General features: G+C 58.2%; 5 protein-coding genes across 5 annotated transcripts; 2 read left to right on the top strand and 3 right to left on the bottom strand.

Moving 5' to 3' along the window:
- Window position 1: 1 nt before the first annotated feature.
- C7974DRAFT_431250 (concanavalin A-like lectin/glucanase domain-containing protein) lies at window positions 2-1,503 on the bottom strand (the record flags this gene model as incomplete). Its single annotated transcript, XM_046144763.1, has 7 exons — window positions 2-167; window positions 221-369; window positions 430-683; window positions 730-1,084; window positions 1,132-1,197; window positions 1,290-1,392; window positions 1,445-1,503. The coding sequence occupies 7 exons, from the start codon at window positions 1,501-1,503 to the stop codon at window positions 2-4; spliced, it is 1,152 nt and encodes a 383-aa protein (XP_046001926.1).
- Window positions 1,504-2,428: 925 nt separating this feature from the next.
- Window positions 2,429-5,745, top strand: C7974DRAFT_447763 (glycosyl transferase family group 2-domain-containing protein; the record flags this gene model as incomplete). Its single annotated transcript, XM_046145650.1, has 2 exons — window positions 2,429-2,962; window positions 3,010-5,745. 2 exons carry the CDS (start codon window positions 2,429-2,431, stop codon window positions 5,509-5,511), a joined length of 3,036 nt encoding a protein of 1,011 aa, XP_046001925.1. The 3' UTR covers window positions 5,512-5,745.
- On the bottom strand, window positions 5,746-8,683 carry C7974DRAFT_112948 (uncharacterized protein). Its single transcript, XM_046135027.1, has one exon. The coding sequence runs from the start codon at window positions 8,597-8,599 to the stop codon at window positions 5,981-5,983; it is 2,619 nt and encodes an 872-aa protein (XP_046001924.1). The 5' UTR covers window positions 8,600-8,683; the 3' UTR covers window positions 5,746-5,980.
- Window positions 8,684-8,938: 255 nt separating this feature from the next.
- On the top strand, window positions 8,939-10,762 carry C7974DRAFT_421134 (CTLH/CRA C-terminal to lish motif domain-containing protein). The gene is made up of 3 exons (XM_046144283.1): window positions 8,939-9,202; window positions 9,249-9,376; window positions 9,424-10,762. The coding sequence occupies exons 1-3, from the start codon at window positions 9,082-9,084 to the stop codon at window positions 10,399-10,401; spliced, it is 1,227 nt and encodes a 408-aa protein (XP_046001923.1). The 5' UTR covers window positions 8,939-9,081; the 3' UTR covers window positions 10,402-10,762.
- Window positions 10,763-11,730: 968 nt separating this feature from the next.
- Window positions 11,731-17,106, bottom strand: C7974DRAFT_301288 (DNA-directed RNA polymerase II subunit RPB1; the record flags this gene model as incomplete). Its single annotated transcript, XM_046137846.1, has 3 exons — window positions 11,731-16,635; window positions 16,703-16,773; window positions 16,821-17,106. The coding sequence occupies 3 exons, from the start codon at window positions 17,104-17,106 to the stop codon at window positions 11,731-11,733; spliced, it is 5,262 nt and encodes a 1,753-aa protein (XP_046001922.1).
- Window positions 17,107-17,448: the final 342 nt, after the last annotated feature.

Raw genomic sequence — 17,448 nt, 5'->3', positions numbered from 1 at the left:
CTCACATCCACTTCTCATCGCACTGCTGCCACATCTTGACAGATTTGACCGTCATGCCACGATCGTTCCCTTCACCCCAAGTAGGCAACCACTGGTCTTTGGCCCTCCAAAACTCAGTTGCAGCAAGCATGGTACCATCTATCCAGGGTTTGTTGAACTTTCCGTTACTGCAAACTGTCAGCTGTCGAGCGCATGCTTTGCGGGGTCGTAGAGCGCTCACTAGAAATATCCGTTTTGAGCACCGACTGCAACTTTGAGATTGAGAAAGAACTTCTGATCGAAAGGCGCGATAGAGTTGCTAGCTTCAGACCAAGGATTGGTGTACAGTGTGCCGTTGTGGGTTGCGGTTCCCTGGAATTTGCCCTTCTCCTAGAATGGTTGTTTCCCCTTGAACTTGATGGAGAATATGCGTTCTCCTCTGTTCTTGACGTACGTGAACAAGTAGTCTTTGTTCCATTCCAATCCGTATGTAAAGAACCTGTCCGTGAAATCTCCACGTTTGAAGAAGAACGTATCGTACGTTAACATGTAGCCGTCGTGATCGGGGCCAGGGCCCCAATGCAGGGTGGTAGTCACCAGGTCGCGGCCGCGAGGATACTTTCGATCATTTCCGCGCAGGTCTGCGATGTCGATCTCACCAGACGCGGGCCATGTGCCATAGACCGAGTCTTCAGGCATCATCCCTAAGTTGCATAAGCAGTGTTACAGCTGTATGAAGTCGCGACGTACAGATAGCTGGCCACAGCCAATCTCCCTTTGGCATCTTCGCGACAACCTCAACTCGACCGTATTTGATGCTCTTCTTTCCTTTGGTAATGAGACGCGCGGATCGCACTGGCGGAATGATGCGGCCAAGTGTCATGTTGGATCTGACGGAACACTTGTCGACGTCTGCAGATGTGCAAGTGCCATCGCCACCGGCCACTGTGAGATTTACAGCGTAGCCATGGAAGATTTGTATGTCGGTGATATTGGTGGCTTCAGTCGTCAATGTGGGTACGATATGTAGACCTTCAGAGTCGACGAATGCGTTCTGCGGGTCGTCCGTCGCCCAAGTGAACTCGCCAGTCCCAAAACCACCAGTCTGTGACTTGTCAGAAATGTTCCGTAGGCGGAAGATATGTGCAGTACCTGTATCTCGTAGCTCCAATTTTCAGAGTCGATGGTATCGAAGTGGTCGTCCATGATCAGGCAGTACTGCTTGGGTCAGTGAAGCCTCAGATACCCTCGAGGAGCCTAGCAACCTTTCCCGGAGGTTTAGCAACCCAGTATCCATCCTATAGAATGACAAGGCTCGTGAGCACTTCAAGCACCAAGCCGGATATCATGATGGCATCGTTGATTCGCTTTGCTCGGTTCCAGCGTGGATCTTTCAGCCATGGCTTCTCACATCTGTATCGTTTCAGCATCGGCATTAAGTCTGTTGCAGCGGTGAATTACATACTCTCCAATCAGAAGATAGCTCTCATATCCGCGGGGCCGTCTGCCACGCCTTCGTATCATGGACTGGCTAGTCGCTTCCGCTGCCGTTGCAAGGTGAGTCGTCTCGGTGAGAGGGTCCAGTTGATTCTGAGCGTTAGCCTCACCCTGTGCTTCTGTTGCGCTGCCAGTAGCTTCTGTTGAGGGAACTCCAGCATCGGGATCCATGGCAACCATTTCGACGACGGTTCATAAAAATGGGCGTATGCTGGTAACGGCGTAGTATGGGAATGAATGTACAAGGTGCAGTGCGAGAAATAATGGCTTTTGCTTATCGCTTAACAGAGTAGAGCATCCGTTGGCAGTAACGTGTTGTTACGGCGTGGTGTTGCGACGAAGTTAGAAGAGCAAGCCGAGCGCGCCTGCGTTTCGATGCTGTCGGCAGTCGTAGCCATGCTTCTTACGCCACAATATCGGCACAGGAAGGAAACGACGTTATGTGATAACGACGACACATGTGTGCGCGAAGATAGAGATGACCATCTCTAGTTAGTAGTCTAAGTGAGCTCTTCAACATAAGTGTAACTGATAAGGGAAGAACTCGTGAATCCAGGGTCAGCCTGTGTTTTTGAGATGCTGATGTCAAATACGCCATGTCGCGAGGATGGTCGCAGCCTTCATTTGCAGACAATTTGTGCCCTACAATATGGGCGACGAAGTCAATCCCGGTGTGCTAAAGAAGTCTGGAGTCCAAATATCCTGGAAGGGCGAAAGTGGGCACACGTTGATCCTGGACGCTTCGACGAACGAACGGTTGAGAAACGCTACCCTGGACGAAAAGTCTCCCTGCGCCCGAGTTCTTGACTTTCTCAGCAGACTTTTCCACGCCTGATGTGGTTTGACAGCTTAATATTCGGTATCGAAAATCAACGCCTTTATTCGTGCTTTCTCACCTATGCAATGATTTCCTTGACCACCATCACTCCCCACCCAATATATCTGCAACACGATGTTTCGATATCATTCAGATTCCGAAAGCGAGAGATCTTCACAGCATGATGAGAACCGCCCTTCTGCACCGAGCCCCCGAGCACCCTCAGACTCTGGAAGTGCGGCGTCTCTACAGCATGCTGGGGATGTCCCGCCAGAACCGACCCGACCACCACCGAGCCCGCCAGTATCGAGCTCTGGCGGGTCTGTTGGTCCGGATGAAGATTTTAACAATGTAGAGGACTCGGTGCATGAAAGAGAGAGCGGTGGGGTACTGCCTCAGGAGAACAGTGAGATACTGCCTCAGGAGAGCGGTGAGGTGCGATCTCAAGAGGACAGCGGAGTATGGTCTCAAGGGGGTAGCGACGTGCGATCCCAAGAAAGCAGTGAAGTACGGTCTCTGGAGAGCAATGAAGCACAGTCTCGAGACGGAACTACCTCCACCAGCAGCGGAAGCGGTGAGAGCAGCATTAACGAAAGCAACGAGACCAGCACCAGCGATCCCGACCATGAAAACCCGTCGGACGCCAAAAACAGCACCAGATGCCGCGCGGTAAGTCCTTTCGTCCCACAGTCATGACCGCCGACTAACACCTCTAGCTCGCACGCACCCTCCACGCCAAAATATGCGCCCTACAATGGACCGAGACCAATATCCCTCCGACCCTTGTGAAATCTGGGGTCCTAATCCGCAAACGCGCGCGCTCCTACGCCGTCGAGCCGAAAACCACAGACCCGCGTCTCGTCGCCGCCGTCGCGAACATCAACGCCGCCGTCGCCATCGCACTGTCCACGGCCGACCTGGACCCCGTGCTCGACACTGTCTGCGACGGCGAGCCGCTGGCGTTCCGCGATGGCGCGCAGATCCAGGTCTATGCGTCGCTGGAGGCGGTGGCGGGCGCGGCGGGCATCAAGAGATCGCAGTGTGCGGCGCTGGTGTGCAAGGAGCGCGTGTTGGTCGTGTGGGAGCAGGAGGTGGAGAAGGTGCTGGCGAGGGCGCTGGAGGTGAGTGAGCGGATTTGCGCGCTGGTGGAGGGCGCGGGGAAGGAGGTGGACGACGACTCGCTGTCGTTTGCTTCTTCGGACTCCGCGGTGAGCTGGGAGAAGAAGGGTGGCAAGCCGTATGATGAGGGGACGGGCGGCGAGAAGGATGTAGTTGACATGAGCGAGAACGACTCGCTCTCCCGCCCGGCGGTGTTCACGAGCGCTATCTTCGTCGCGCTGGGCGCGTTCCTCATGTTCTGTCTGGTCTTTGGCTTCGGCAACCGCGCACTGATGGAGCAGATCGTGGACGACAACTTCTACCCGCGCCTTGGGCTCGTCCTCTCGCAGCCGGTGTTCTTCTGCCTGGGTCTCTTCTTCGTCATCGTCGTCTTCAACAACTGTTTCCAGCTGTGCGGCCCCATGACCTCGATGACAATGAACAGCCGCTTCTACTCGGCCGTCAAGCCGGACGTCGAGCACGCGCGCGCGTTGGGATTCCGCCCGCCCCCAATCACCATCCAGATGCCCATCTACACGGAGTCACTGGAAGGCGTCATCAAGCCCACCGTCACCTCGTTGCAGGCCGCCATCTCGCACTACGAGTCCATCGGCGGCACGGCCCGCATCTTCATCAACGACGACGGCATGGCGCTGCGCTCCGAGGCCGACAACGCGCTCTTCGAGGCCTTCTACGCCAACAACCACATCGGCTGGGTCGCGCGCCCGGGGCACAACTTCAACGGCTTCCAGCGCGCCGGCAAGTTCAAGAAGGCGTCCAACATGAACTACGCGCTCAACGTGGCCACGCGCGTCGAATTCGCGCTGCAGGACGCCCTGGGCGCGCTGTGCGAGAAGGGCACCGACACCACAGAAGAGCAGGCGGCGCAGCTCTACGACACCGCCCTCACCCACGTCCTCCGCAGCGACCCGCGCGCCAAAGCCGGCGGCAACATCCGCACGGGCGCCGTCGTGCTGCTCGTCGACTCCGACACCCAGGTCCCGGCCGACTGCCTCCTGCACGGCGCGGCCGAGCTCTTCCTCGCGCCCGAAGTCGCCATCATCCAGCACAACACCAGCGTGCTGCAGGTCTCCTGGGACTGGTTCGAGAACGGCATCACCTACCTAACCAACCTCGTCTACTCGTCCATCCGCTTCGCTATCGGCAGCGGCGAAACCGCGCCTTTCGTCGGCCACAACGCGTTCCTGCGCTGGCGCGCGGTCCAGGACGTCGCGCCCCCGCCCGACGCCGACGGGTACACGCGCTTCTGGTCCGAGCACAACGTCAGCGAGGACTTCGACATGGCGCTGCGGCTGCAGATACGCGGGTACATCGTACGACTCGCGAGCTACCACGGCGGGGCGTTCAAGGAAGGCATCTCACTCACCATCTTCGCGGAGCTGGACCGCTGGGAGAAGTACGCGTACGGGTGCAGCGAGCTCGTGTTCCACCCGTTCCACGCGTGGCTGCGGCGCGGGCCCATCACGCCGCTGTTCCGCGCCTTCCTGGCCTCGCAGCTGCAGCTCTCCAGCAAGCTGACGATCGTGGGGTACGTGTCGTCGTACTACGCGCTGGCCTCTGCGGTGCCCCTCGGGACGCTGAACTACTTCCTCATCGGGTGGAAGAACGGCCGCCTGGACCAGTTCTACGTCGAGTCGTGGAAGGTCTTCATCGCGCTTCTCGCCGTGTTCAACGTACTCTCCAACATCTGCCTGGCCGTGATGCGGTACCGGCTGCGCGAACGCGCACTCCTCGCCTCACTACTCGAGAACTTCAAGTGGATGCCGTTCTTCATGGTCTTCTTCGGCGGGCTGCCCCTGCACCTGCTGTACGCCATCAGCGCGCACATGCTGGGCATCGAGATGACGTGGGGCAGCACCGCGAAAGAAAAGCAAAAAGACAGTTTCTGGACCGAGGCGCCGCGGATCTGGCGCTGTTTTCGGGGCACGTTTGCGCTGATGGGCGCGCTGGCTGCGGTTATGGTGTATTTGGGTGTGTTTGCGGATGAGGGGCTAAGGATCAGGGGCATTACGAGTTGTGTGCCCATGGCGGTGACGGTGGCGATGCATATCCTGTTCCCGCTGGTGCTGAATCCGGGGTTGATGGTGTTTAATTATTAGGGGACGGAGGGTTAGATATCTAGAAACGCTGGATCTAGCAGAAATGAAGTCTTTCTGTTCAAGATGCGAAGACCCCATGGATGGTGATGCTGAGTGCGCTGATGGGCGTGTGCGACGGCAACGTTTCCCGCGTGACCGATGTACCGAAGGCGTTCCTGAACAGCGTCAGCGCGGGCGAGGAGCAAGAGCTGAAGCGCCAGCACGGCTGTAGAACGGGGGAAAGCGCGGAAGACGATTTTGCATGACGGCGATGCGGCGAGGGCAGAGGACCCGTGTCTACGCAGCCACTGGAGCTGGCGATCCAGGCCCGGTGCACAGAAGCCATGATAAGCGTGCGTGAGAATCTGCTATTCAACTACATGTCCATGTCAGCGCCATGCACCAAGAACGCCCATACACAACACCGAGGGTATAAAAAGAAACACTCAAACGCGCCACCCCAACGCAGACCCCCAAGAATCCATATCCACTAAGCAGGCCGACTCCCAATCCCCGTCGCCTTGCGAAACACCCAATGCCACCACCCCTCCCTGCCCCCCAGCGTCCTCTCCAGCTCCTCAACCCTCTCACACACAAACTCAACCTGCCTCTCAAACTCGTCGACAAAGTCCTCGACGTCCTCGACTTTGCCCCTTAGCGCGCCGATCTCGTACTCGAGTTTATCATTGACGTTGTCGAGTTCTCTCAGCGCGGCGGTGAGGTCCGCGCGCGAGGACGTGAGCGCGGCGTGCGTGTCGGCGCGCAGCGAGTGGTACGTGTCGAGGCGCGGGTAGTAGATGGCGTCGAGGGTCTGCATGTCGGCGTCGGCGGCGGCGTCGAGGCGGGCGATGTCGGCGAGGCGGGAGGAGGCCCAGGCGGCGTCTGTGGCGGAGAGGGCGGCGAGGCGGTGGTGCAGGCGCTTGAGCTGCGAGGAGTGCAGGGCGAGGGTTATTTGCTGGGTGCCGAGGGCGGCGGCGGTGGTGGAGGTGTCGAGGGGTTCGTCGTCGGGGGTGGCGACGATGCTGCGCCAGGTGAGGATGCTGTCTTCGGCGACGCTGAAGGAGAGGTGGCGCGGCCACCAGTTGTCGTTGTGGTGGGTGTTGTAGAGGGTGAGCTGGTCGGAGGACTGCGTGCGGCGGAGGAGGGGTGGGTAGGCATGGGCGACTTCGAGAGGTAGTACTTCGTTCAGATCGATGCCGTGATATATGGAGCCAGCAACTGATGGCTCAGCTGTCGGCGGCTGGGTGGAAGCTTCTGATTCGGCGATTACAATCCTCGAGCCGGACGAGTCCTGTTCGCCATCGAGTGTGGACGGCGCCTTTGGAATCAGATCACTGGTAGAGTCTCGTGGTGTCTCGGTAAGGACCTTGGTGAAAGAGGTCTCGGCATCTGTCCGTTCATCCCCGTCTTCGCCAAAGCCATCCACGTCACTCTGCTGACTGCTGACGCCTGGTGACGCCTGAGGTATTCGTGTCGATTCCTCCCGCGACAGTTTGGTAGCATGACTGCGAAGACCAACAGCGTCTTTGATGCGGTGGAATTTACGCTCAGGACCGAGCCTCGCCTTGATGGCTGCGCGCTTCGAGAACGGATCTCTGTCTTTTGCTTCCGTGCCATCCGGACTGAACATCTCTTTCTTGTGCTCGTCTCGCGTGGTCTCGCGTCGCGACAGCTTCTGGTCTTCGAGCGTGGGCTGTCTCTTCAGCGGATTGCGACTGCGATCCTGCATTGTGGTCGGTGACGTTTGGCCATTTTGGTCAGGCAGTCGGTCGAACATGTCCCCAGATGCAGTCTTTCGAGGTCGGCCGTGCCACAACCATTTGGCGTGATCTCCTCGCACGAGCTCCACAAACCGCTCAATGTCCACTGTCTCGACCTCCGCAATGCCTTCCTTGTCGCCCGCACCGACTATGCCCATCATCATTTCGCCGCCTTTCCCGCCGAGCTCGGCCACGGTCGACTTGAACGCCCTTGGAACGCCCCACCCGTCTTTACTCGCGGCCTTTGCAGTCGACCGACGTAGCTTATCCAGCGTCTGTCTGTCTAAACGCCGTGATCTCGGGATGTGATGAGTCTTCTGGAAATGCCCGATGCCTTTCTTGGTGCTCTCGATGTCAAACACGTCCTTGGCGACTGGGGCATTGAGTGCGCTCAGTCGGTTTCGCGCCCCTATTAACATACCCAGCAACGCAGCGACGGTCGTGGGTCCTAGAATGCCGTCATGTGGCTCGACTGCGTAGTATTCTGCGCCAAATTCGACCCACCAATCGGTGACGGCTCTCTCTGTGACATCGCAAAGCAGACCGTCTGCATACTCGGGCTCGAGCTTGCCGAACAGTACCAAGGCGACCTGGCAAAGCTTGACGAGCTCGATGACAGCGCCGTTCAGGGGAATCTTCTCGCTGGTGCGGTAGAGCTGGTGGAACTTGGCTTCAGTCGCACCGCTGGGCGGTGCCAGCTTGATGCCCAGTCGGCCGGAGCAGCCCAGTCTCTTCAGATTTTCGTTGACAAGAAAGAGTTCTCGGTATTTTCGCATGTCGCCGCCGGGGATTGGGAGGACAGTCAACGACGACGGGAAGCTGCTTAGATTCGTGATCATCAGCGTGCCGTATGGCGTCTCTCTCCTCTTGGCGTGATATTCATCAAGCGACTTGAAGTACAGCTGCATCGGCTTGGACCACTGCGTCTCGTCTGCAGGCACGCTGATGATGGTCACGAGCACGACGTCCTGCGGATTGCCCGTGTAGGTGGTGATGAAGAAGGTCGGATGCGTCCGCGAGCAGGCCCATTGCTCGACAACATATGCCTCGTAGCCCTCGATTTGCTGGCGGCGCGCAAGCACGGTGGTCTGCGGGTCTTCCTCGAGATAGCGCGATGCAATCATGTCGGTCATGGCAAAGCGCTGGCGGCGGGTCGGCGAGGCCGGGGATTTCAGACTCCCGTCGTTGGACATGAGGTCGGCGGGTTCGCGGGCGGTCTGCGGGCGCGAGGTGGTGGTGTAGTCGTGGTCCAGGGCGGTTTGCAGGGGGGGCATCTGTCTGCGCAGCTCCTTCTCTGCATTGATTGCGGTGTTTGTCCGCGACAGGGTGATGTGGCCGTTCAAGGCCATTTGCGCGGTGGTGGTGGCGGCCAGCCTATGCGATGCTCGGAGTGTATGCTGCACAATGCCACGAGATTCGGCGGTTCATGGCGCCAGCGCAGGCCGCACGAGAGTCCGGCGCCGCTCGCTGGGCTGCCAGAGGGAGACGATGAAGGTGGCGGGCGCGACAGGGTGCAAGCTATACATATTTCCGTGGAGCGCAGGCGACGCGAGGCATCAGGGGTACGGCAATCGGGGCGCTCGTATTGGTGGTCTGGAGTGTTGGCGTGAAGGTCTGCAGACCCGCGCGCTGGAGCTCGGCATGACGTGTGGGGAAGGAGCCGCGACGCCGACCCCAGCTCTCAACGACACGACGAACGACAGGAAGCCATGGACCAGTGGCATGTGATCTGCTGGCCAGACTCACTCGACCACACTCGCTCGACAACGCCGCCGTCAGTTTTGCATCCGCCCACCGCGACCATCGGGAGATAGCTGCCGCCCGCGACACCATGGACGACCTGCGCGAGCAGATGGAGCTGCTCGAGGGCAGCGCAAACCTCGCAGCGAGTATCGACGACGTGGATAAAGCGCTGAGCCTGCTGATAGCAGCGCGCGAGAAGATCGCAGCCGGTACGTCCATCTATCGCGACCCGCGTGCAGTGCTCACAGCCGCCAGATGCCGCAACAGCGCCGGTGACGTTGGCAAAGCTGCAGGACCCGTTCAAGAAGACGCTGGACGCAGCGCAGAAAGACCTCAAGCCCATCTACTCGGGCCTGAACAAGTACGGCCGCGCGCTGGACAAGGTGCGACATGCAACAGCTGTTCTAGGGCATTGCTCACAGCCCCCCAGAAGTTCAAAGACAAGCCGCTGCCCAGCGCCGACAACGACGCCCTCTCGTCGCACCCCTCGCTGATCAACCGCGCCATCGCCATGCACCTGCTGCGCGAGGGCCAATTCCACGTCGCCTCCACCTTCGTCGACGAAGCCCACCGCCGCCCCCCGCACCCCGAACCCACCCTCAACACCCCGCACCCGTCCTCGCGCACCGACTCGTGGGAGCAGGACCTCGCCGAGGGCACCTTCAACTCCGCGAACCTGCAGCGCCAGTTCGCCGACATGTACCACATCCTGCACGCCCTCCGCGCCGAGCACGACCTCGCGCCCGCCATCGCCTGGGCCCGCGACCGCAGCGCCCTCCTCGAGGCCCGTGGCAGCAACCTCGAGTTCGAGCTGTGCCGGCTGCACTTCGTGTGTCTCTTCACAGCGGACGGCGACGCGGGCCCCCTGCGCGCCTGGGAATACGCACGCACCGCCTTCGCCCCCTTCGCGCGCCGCTACGCCCGCGACATCCAGCACCTCATGGGCGCCATGGCGTACGCGTCCAACCTCGCCGCCTCGCCCTACGCGCCCCTGTTCGCGAACCCGCACGCCTGGACCGAAGCCGCGCACTCCTTCAACCGCGAATTCTGCTCCCTGCTCGGCCTGTCCGCAGACTCACCCTTATTCATCGCCGCAACCGCGGGCGCCATCGCGCTCCCGTACCTGCTCAAAATGGCCTCGATCATGAAAACGCGCCGCGCGGAGTGGACCACGCAGCACGAACTCCCCGTCGCCATCCCGCTGCCCCCCAGCTACCACTTCCACGCCATCTTCGTGTGCCCCGTGAGCAAAGAACAGTCCACCGACGCGAACCCCCCGATGATGATGCCCTGCGGCCACGTCATCGCCGCCGAGAGTTTGGATAAGCTGAGTAAGGGGGGGAGGTTCAAGTGTCCGTACTGTCCGAGCGAGAGCCATCCACGGGAGGCCCGCAAGGTGGTGCTGTAGAACAGGGGCCCCGGGTCGGGGACCGTGGCTGTGGGGTGCGTGGCGGGCTGGCCGGCGCGGCTGCTGCGGGACAGGATGCTCGTCGTGCTGCGGCGCGCGCTGAGCGCCGTGGGCACGGTTGTCGCGTGGGAGGCCCGCGGGGATGATATCGTGGTGCTGCATACGGGGGCGTGGCAGGCGATGGCGGCGGCGACCTAGAGATAGCTCTGCAATTCTGGCGTTAGACGGAGTTTGCGTCTGGGTGGACTGGGCGTACGGTTGCATTGGATGATTTCATGTATAGTTTCTGGGGGCGTGTATAGTGTGGATATGCTGTTTGCTGTATTTAGTTTATCGTGCATCACATCACGTTGTTCGCTTGTGCTGTCTGGACTGGACGCCTCCCTTTGCCTTGCTTTCTCACAGATGGAGGAACAGCATCTATGTGAGTACACGTTCTGCCGCTGGATAGGCCATAAGGCGGCCGATGATACGGAATCGTTGACGCAGGCCCCCACCACTCACGCATCACACTACGCACCACATTCACATCCACCATCACAACCACACACACTGCACACTGCACACCTCAAATGACCTCAACCGTCAATTTCTCCTACATGCTAACCCCCCAACGCACAACCCCCCACCCTCCTATGCTCAACCCTCCTAAATCGATCTAAACCCCTTCCCCAGCCCTCACGCAATTTAGCGGGCCCCATCATCTAGACCCCAAAGCCCCCGCAAACGCAAACCCCCAAACGCCTCGCATTGCACGTAATGCCGCAGAAAAAGCCCCAAATGCCGCAACCCATTCGTGTGTGTCGGGCGGATAAACAAAAAAACAAGGCACAAGAACAAGGGTCCCAGGAGACGAAAAAAACGCCCGCAAATGATGTAAGTATGGGATGCAAATGGAGAGTGCTCGAGGAAGAGGAAGCTCGAGGGAGGACGGTTTTTGGGTGCTGTGTGCGTCGAGCGACAGCGGGGTGTTGTACAGTTTCTTTAGTGAAAGAAGTGCAAAGAAAGACATTAAGAACCGGAGTGCCGGTGGGCGAGTCGTGGAGCAGGAGCGGTGGGCGGCGTGGGCCTAGCTAAAGGAACGCCGGGGGCTCTGCGGGACGAGACCAGCCGGGAGGTGCAAACTTTTAGTGAAGCAGTGGTGGCTGCTGTGTCACCGAAAGTCAGCCATCCGCGAAGCGAAGATAACTTTTGTACAAAGCAAGGTAGAACCTGTGCTTACATGAACATGTCCACTCTCAGACTACGACAATCCTCTACTGCTTCGGAGATCTGCTGCTGTTAGCCGCTGTATGGAGGCGGGAGAGTCTACAACTATGACCGTGGAACTTACGAAGGGGAGTAAGACGGGCTAGTCGGCGACCACTTTGGCGAAGATGCCGAGTATGGCGCCGCGCCCGGGGACGTGGGAGAGAACTTGGGTGACGTGGGCGAGTACGCCGCATTGCCAGTGGGGCTTGTGGGGGAGTACTGTGGGCTGGCAGGGCTGTATGCCGGGGATGTAGGCGAAGCAGGCGAGCGCCTGTCATTGTTTGCGCCGAACTGCGGACTCGTAGGGCTGTAAGCTGGCGACGTAGGGCTATACGCAGGTGAGGTCGGGCTGTAGTGCGGCGACGTCGCACCACGATGTGCCGGCGAAGTAGGGCTGTAGCTTGGCGACGTAGGCGAGTAAGACGGCGACGTCGGCGAGTAGCTTGGAGAGGTGGGCGAGTATGAGGGCGAAGTAGGAGACCCGTAGGCGGGCGAGGTTGGAGAGTAGCTCGGCGATGTTGGCGAGTACTGGGGGCTGGTAGCCGCATAGCCTGGGGATGTGGCACCGAATCGCGGGCTGCTGATGCCTGGCGAAGTGGGCGAGTACCCGGGAGAGGTGGGTGAGTACCCTGGGGATGTCGGGCTGGCGCCTGAGAAGCCTGGCGACGTTGGAGCGTAGCCCGGGCTTCTGCCTGGGATGTACGGGCTGAAACCACCATTGTCGAGATTGGGCTGGTACTCGCTCAAGCCGCCTACATTGTCGCCACCAGCAGCAGCAAGAGGAGAGAAGGACGCATCGTAACCGCCCATACCCATGCCGCCCTCGTACGTTGGCGAGCCGAGGTCGTATGGCGTACTAGCACCGATGTCGAGGAAGTTGCCAGCAGCTGCAGCACCGCCCATGACTCTTGAGTTGTCCTCGACCATGGTGAGAAGCATAGAGTTGTCCATGACAACGTCAAACTCTCCAGTACCCATAGGTGCCAGTTGACCCAGCATAATGTTCTCAGACACACCGCGGCAATCATCCAGTTCACCGAAGCCGGCAGCCTCAAGAAGAATTTCGACAGTCTCCTCAAACGAACAGCGCATAAGAGCACCTGTATCGTTACGGTTGATGCCGTGACGAGTGATAGCCATCAGCAGACCACGCTGCGTCATGATATCAACGAGGAGCGCCATATGACGGTGGTTGACGTAAGAACCATCGAAAGACAGAACCATGCCCAACTCTTTGAGAAGACCAGCACGAGCTGCTTCAATACCAAGTACGCCGAGAATTTCGATGAAGGAGTTGCAGTATGTCTGAGTGGAGTCGACTCCCTCAATGGCAAGGACGTCGGCCAAGGCAGAACCGGTGGTATCCAGGACCCACTCGTTGCAACGCTTGTCATTCTTTGACAGAATCAAAGAACGATCCTCGTTCTCGACGACAACGATCAGTCCTCGGATGAAAGCACGCTCGATACCACGGACTCCACGGAGGGTAACGTCGTCGAGAAGATGCTTCTCAAGCTTTCGCATCCATCGCTCGTCACGCTCATCTTCATCGTCTTCGTTCTTCTCGAGAGAAGCATCCCAGATAAATCGAACACGGATGATCTGCTCGTCGGCGTTTTCATCACTGAAAATGACTGCCAGGTTAGGCTTGAACTCCTCCTTGATGGTATTAGCAACTTCGGAGATGGTAATGCTCCTGTCGAGCAGCTTCTTGCGATCCAACACAATACGAAGAAGCCACTTAGACTGCTGGTCGAGGTTTTCGTCACCCTCGCCAAAGACAAAGTAGGACTCGACCATATCTTCGTCTTGTTCGATGAGTGTTTCCTTGATCTGCGGATCGTAGTAGAGCTCCACAGCGTACGTGAGCGAGCGAAGAGTCGTGAGCTCAATACGAGACCGCAAATCCATAGCAGCCTGCATGTCTCCACCCTTGTTCGTTTGCCTGACAAGCATGGACGGCGTCTTGATGTTCGCCGCGATGTTGAGAATCTCCTTGAGTCGGGGCACACCAAGTGTGACGTTCTTAGAAGACACACCAGCGAAATGGAAAGTGTTGAGTGTCATCTGGGTAGCAGGCTCGCCAATGGATTGGGCTGCCAGGACACCAACCATCTCACCAGGCGCGACGGCAGCCTTGAGGAAGCGCTCCTCCAGCTCACCAAGAACGTAGTCCAAAGCTTTCTTGTTCAGACGGTACTCAACAACAAGACGCTTGAAAGCGAGACGAGATCGCAGGTGCGACTTGAACAGGTAGGTCGCACTTGCCTGGGCTTCCCTGGAGATGTCGTCCTCGCCGCGAATGACCACAAGGCGATCCAGCAGCTCGCGAACCTTGGTAATGGTCTCGATGGGGTGGAGGTTACTGCGATCTTGCTGCGGCTTGATACCGAAACGTGCTTGCGCTGACTCGATCATACGTTGGATGTTGAGAGGAAGCTGGAACTGCTGACTGTCATCGTCCTCGATGAAGTCACGGAGGTACTCGCGGTCAATCTTAATCTGCTCGAACTCTTCGTCCAGGTACCGTTGAACCTCAACATCACCCTGGATCTCAACCGCAACTTCGAGTTGACTGGTCGGAATAGGAGGCTTTCCTGTGGCAACGACGTCAAGCTTGAACTGCTTCTCAAACTTCGCTTCGGATGAAGTGATGATGTCGAGCTTCTGGTTCTCGATGTGTGCACCATCAAGACCATCCTCACCGTACACAAACTCCACAATATCGCCCATCGAGTTACGCACAGTACCGTCATACTTGACCATAACGTCTTCGAGCGCTTTGACGAGACGACGCTGGATGTAACCTGTCTCGGCAGTCTTGACAGCGGTATCGATCAGACCTTCACGACCAGCCATGGCGTGGAAAAAGAACTCCGAAGGAGTAAGACCGCGAAGGTAAGAGTTCTCGACGAAACCTCGAGACTCTGGCGAATAGTCGTCCTTTGTGAAATGAGGCAAGGTTCGGTACTTAAATCCGAAGGGAATACGTTGGCCTTCGACGGCCTGTTGACCGACAAGAGACACCATCTGCGAGATGTTGACAGTGGAACCCTTGGAACCAGAAATGACCGTGTTGACGACGTTGTTAAAATGCTTCAGACTGTTTTGAGCAGCAGTACCACCACCCTCACGACCTTCGTTCAGGAATTTCTGAACCTTCGACTCGAAGGTGCCACGAACGGTCATACCTGGCAGCGGTTCAAGCTTGTCCTGAGTGGCCTCAAGAATGATATCTTCAACATCCTGCTTGGACTTGGCAATGCAATCGGCAATCTTCTTGGATGTCGCGGGATCAGGAATGGCGTCACCAACACCCATGCTGAAGCCGTGGTGCAACAGCCAGTAGCACACAATGCGCTGACAAGCGTTGAAAAAGGCCACAGCGTCCATGGGCCCAAGCTCGTTGAAGATGATGTGAATGACACCGCCAGCTGTCGCACCGACAATCTTCTTCGTGATCTGACCGAAGAGAAGCTGTCCACCTATAATGATCAAGCTCTTGTCTTCGATGTCGTTCCACGGCCCAGGCTTGGACTTATCGTCAAGTCTGACAATGTTGACCTCCTTTGCAATGGCCATGCTCATGATCTGCTTTCCGGTCCACAGCGGGAGGGGCTTCAAGATTGCAGGCTCGGGGACAACGCCATCCCAGTCAGGCACCCACATCATGATGTTCATGACCTGTTCGATGGGCAAGAAAGAGTCTTTACGGGTCATCTTATAGGCACCCAACAGAGTATCCTGCACAATACCCATCAACGGCGAGTTCTTTTGGGGCGAGACAATCTGTTTAGGCACCATACACAGGTTCTGGACCTCAGCTCGGGTCTCATCACTCTGTGGGACGTGGAGGTTCATCTCGTCACCGTCGAAATCGGCGTTGTATGGAGATGTGACCGACAAGTTGAGGCGGAAGGTCGAGTAAGGCATGACCTTGACGCGATGACCCATCATAGATTCCTTGTGAAGGGAGGGCTGACGGTTGAAGATAATAACATCATCGTCGTTGATGTGGCGCTCGACCTTCCATCCATACTGCAGTCGCAGATCGTCGAGGTTCTTGTTGTGCTTGAGATCGAGACGTACACCGTCTGCCTTGATGACATAGTTGGCACCAGGATGCTGATTGGGACCGTTTCGGACGAGTGCAGTCAGCTTGCTGATGTTGAACTTGGTAACGACCTCGGGGTAGGTGAGTGTGCGAGCAATCGAGCGCGGCACACCGACCTGATCCAGCGACAAGTTGGGGTCACCTGTGATGACAGTACGAGCAGAGAAGTCAACACGCTTGCCCATCAAGTTACCTCGAAGACGACCCTCCTTGCCCTTTAGGCGACCACGAATGGTCTTTAGCGGACGGCCGGACTTCTGCATAGCCTGTGGGACACCATTTGCGTCGTTGTCCATGTACGTTGCGCAGTGGTACTGAAGCAGCGTGTCGAACTCGGTGAGAACGTGCTGCGGTGAACCGTCCTGGATACATTGCAGGACACGACTGTTGGCGCGGATGATATCGCCCAGCTTGTAGGTCAAATCATCTTCACCACGCATGCCCTGTCCGGTACCATCGACTGAGATACTGGGACGGACTGGGGGCGGGGGGACAGGCAGAACGGTGAGGATCATCCACTCTGGGCGGGCGTAGTCCTTGTTCAGGCCGAGTGTTTGCAGCGTATCATCGTTGAGCAGCTTGAAGATGTTGAGGGCCGTCTGCGGGGTAATGACCTCCTTGCGGTCGCCCTGGCTCTCTTCCTCGTCCTTCTTCTTCTCCTTCCATGTGCCGGTGAGCTTGAGGCCTTCCTTGCGGATAGTATCGGGCTGCGGATTGCCACAGCCGCCATGGGGGCGGCGAGGCTTCTTCGGGTCATCGTCAGTGGTGTCCTGTTCGCACGTTCGCCGTGTGCGCGACATGCGCCAGATCTTGTCAAATCGCCGCTTCGCATCCTTGGTCTTCATAGCCATATCCCAATCTGGGTGGTTCTGGCAGTGGCAGTCAGTACAGGAATCTCCAATGCCTGAAAAGTTCGTCTTCACGAGGAAGACTTACGGTGTCAGCGAGGATCAAGCCACAGCTGTGGCACACCGTCTCAAGAATCTTCTTGATCTTGACCACAAAACCTGCGTGTGTCAGTGATGAAAAAACACTCTCGGCGAATTTCACTCACCGACATGAAAGACGGGAGTGGCCAGCTCGATGTGGCCAAAATGCCCAGGGCAGACCTGGATGTCTTCCTTGCACGTCGCACACGAGTACATGCGGTCGATGGTGCCGAGCTTGGGGTCGTTGAGGCCCTGCTCACGGGGCTTCTTGTTGTCCTCGTCCATGGTCTCGGGGTAGATGATATGGACGACGCTCATGGCTTTGATCTCCTCGGGGGAGAGCAGCCCGAACTGGATCTCCTTGATGGTCCGGAGCGGACATTTCGATACTGCTGGCGCGCCGGGCGGCATAGTGGCGGTATCGCGAGAGGCTGGTGAAGGGCGAGTGTGCGGGCGATCGTTTTATTGACCGAGGGCCGATGAAGGCGTCTGCGCAGGGCCACGCCTGGCTCTGGGCGCGTGTATTAGACGGGAGTAATGTGCCGTAGTAGCTGGTGCGCCTGGAGGCCGCGCTCGCAGATGGAGGAGATGCGCCGCGCGCGCTGGAAGTGATGTGGTCGAAGAATAGCGCCGGGGGGCGAGGCTGCTCGGTCGGGGGCTCGCTGCAATCGCGCGTGCGGCGGAGGGCGCGCGCAGGAGGAGCTCGCCGGGGAACTCGAGCGGGCTGAAGAGGTGGAAGACGCGCTCTGGGCG

This window comes from Boeremia exigua (assembly GCF_020726555.1).
Source record: "Boeremia exigua strain MPI-SDFR-AT-0100 chromosome Unknown C7974scaffold_2, whole genome shotgun sequence".
Taxonomy (NCBI): domain Eukaryota; kingdom Fungi; phylum Ascomycota; class Dothideomycetes; order Pleosporales; family Didymellaceae; genus Boeremia; species Boeremia exigua.
The sequence above is the reverse complement of the archived record's forward strand: the minus strand, read 5'-3'. Positions and strand labels throughout refer to the sequence as shown.

Coding starts and splice junctions, on each gene's coding strand:
- C7974DRAFT_112948 (XM_046135027.1), bottom strand. CDS start 8,599: ATGGCCTTGAACGGCCACATCACCCTGTCGCGGACAAACACCGCAATC.
- C7974DRAFT_421134 (XM_046144283.1), top strand. CDS start 9,082: ATGGACGACCTGCGCGAGCAGATGGAGCTGCTCGAGGGCAGCGCAAAC. Junction 9,203..9,248: donor GCGCGAGAAGATCGCAGCCG/GTACGTCCATCT, acceptor CACAGCCGCCAG/ATGCCGCAACAGCGCCGGTG. Junction 9,377..9,423: donor ACGGCCGCGCGCTGGACAAG/GTGCGACATGCA, acceptor ACAGCCCCCCAG/AAGTTCAAAGACAAGCCGCT.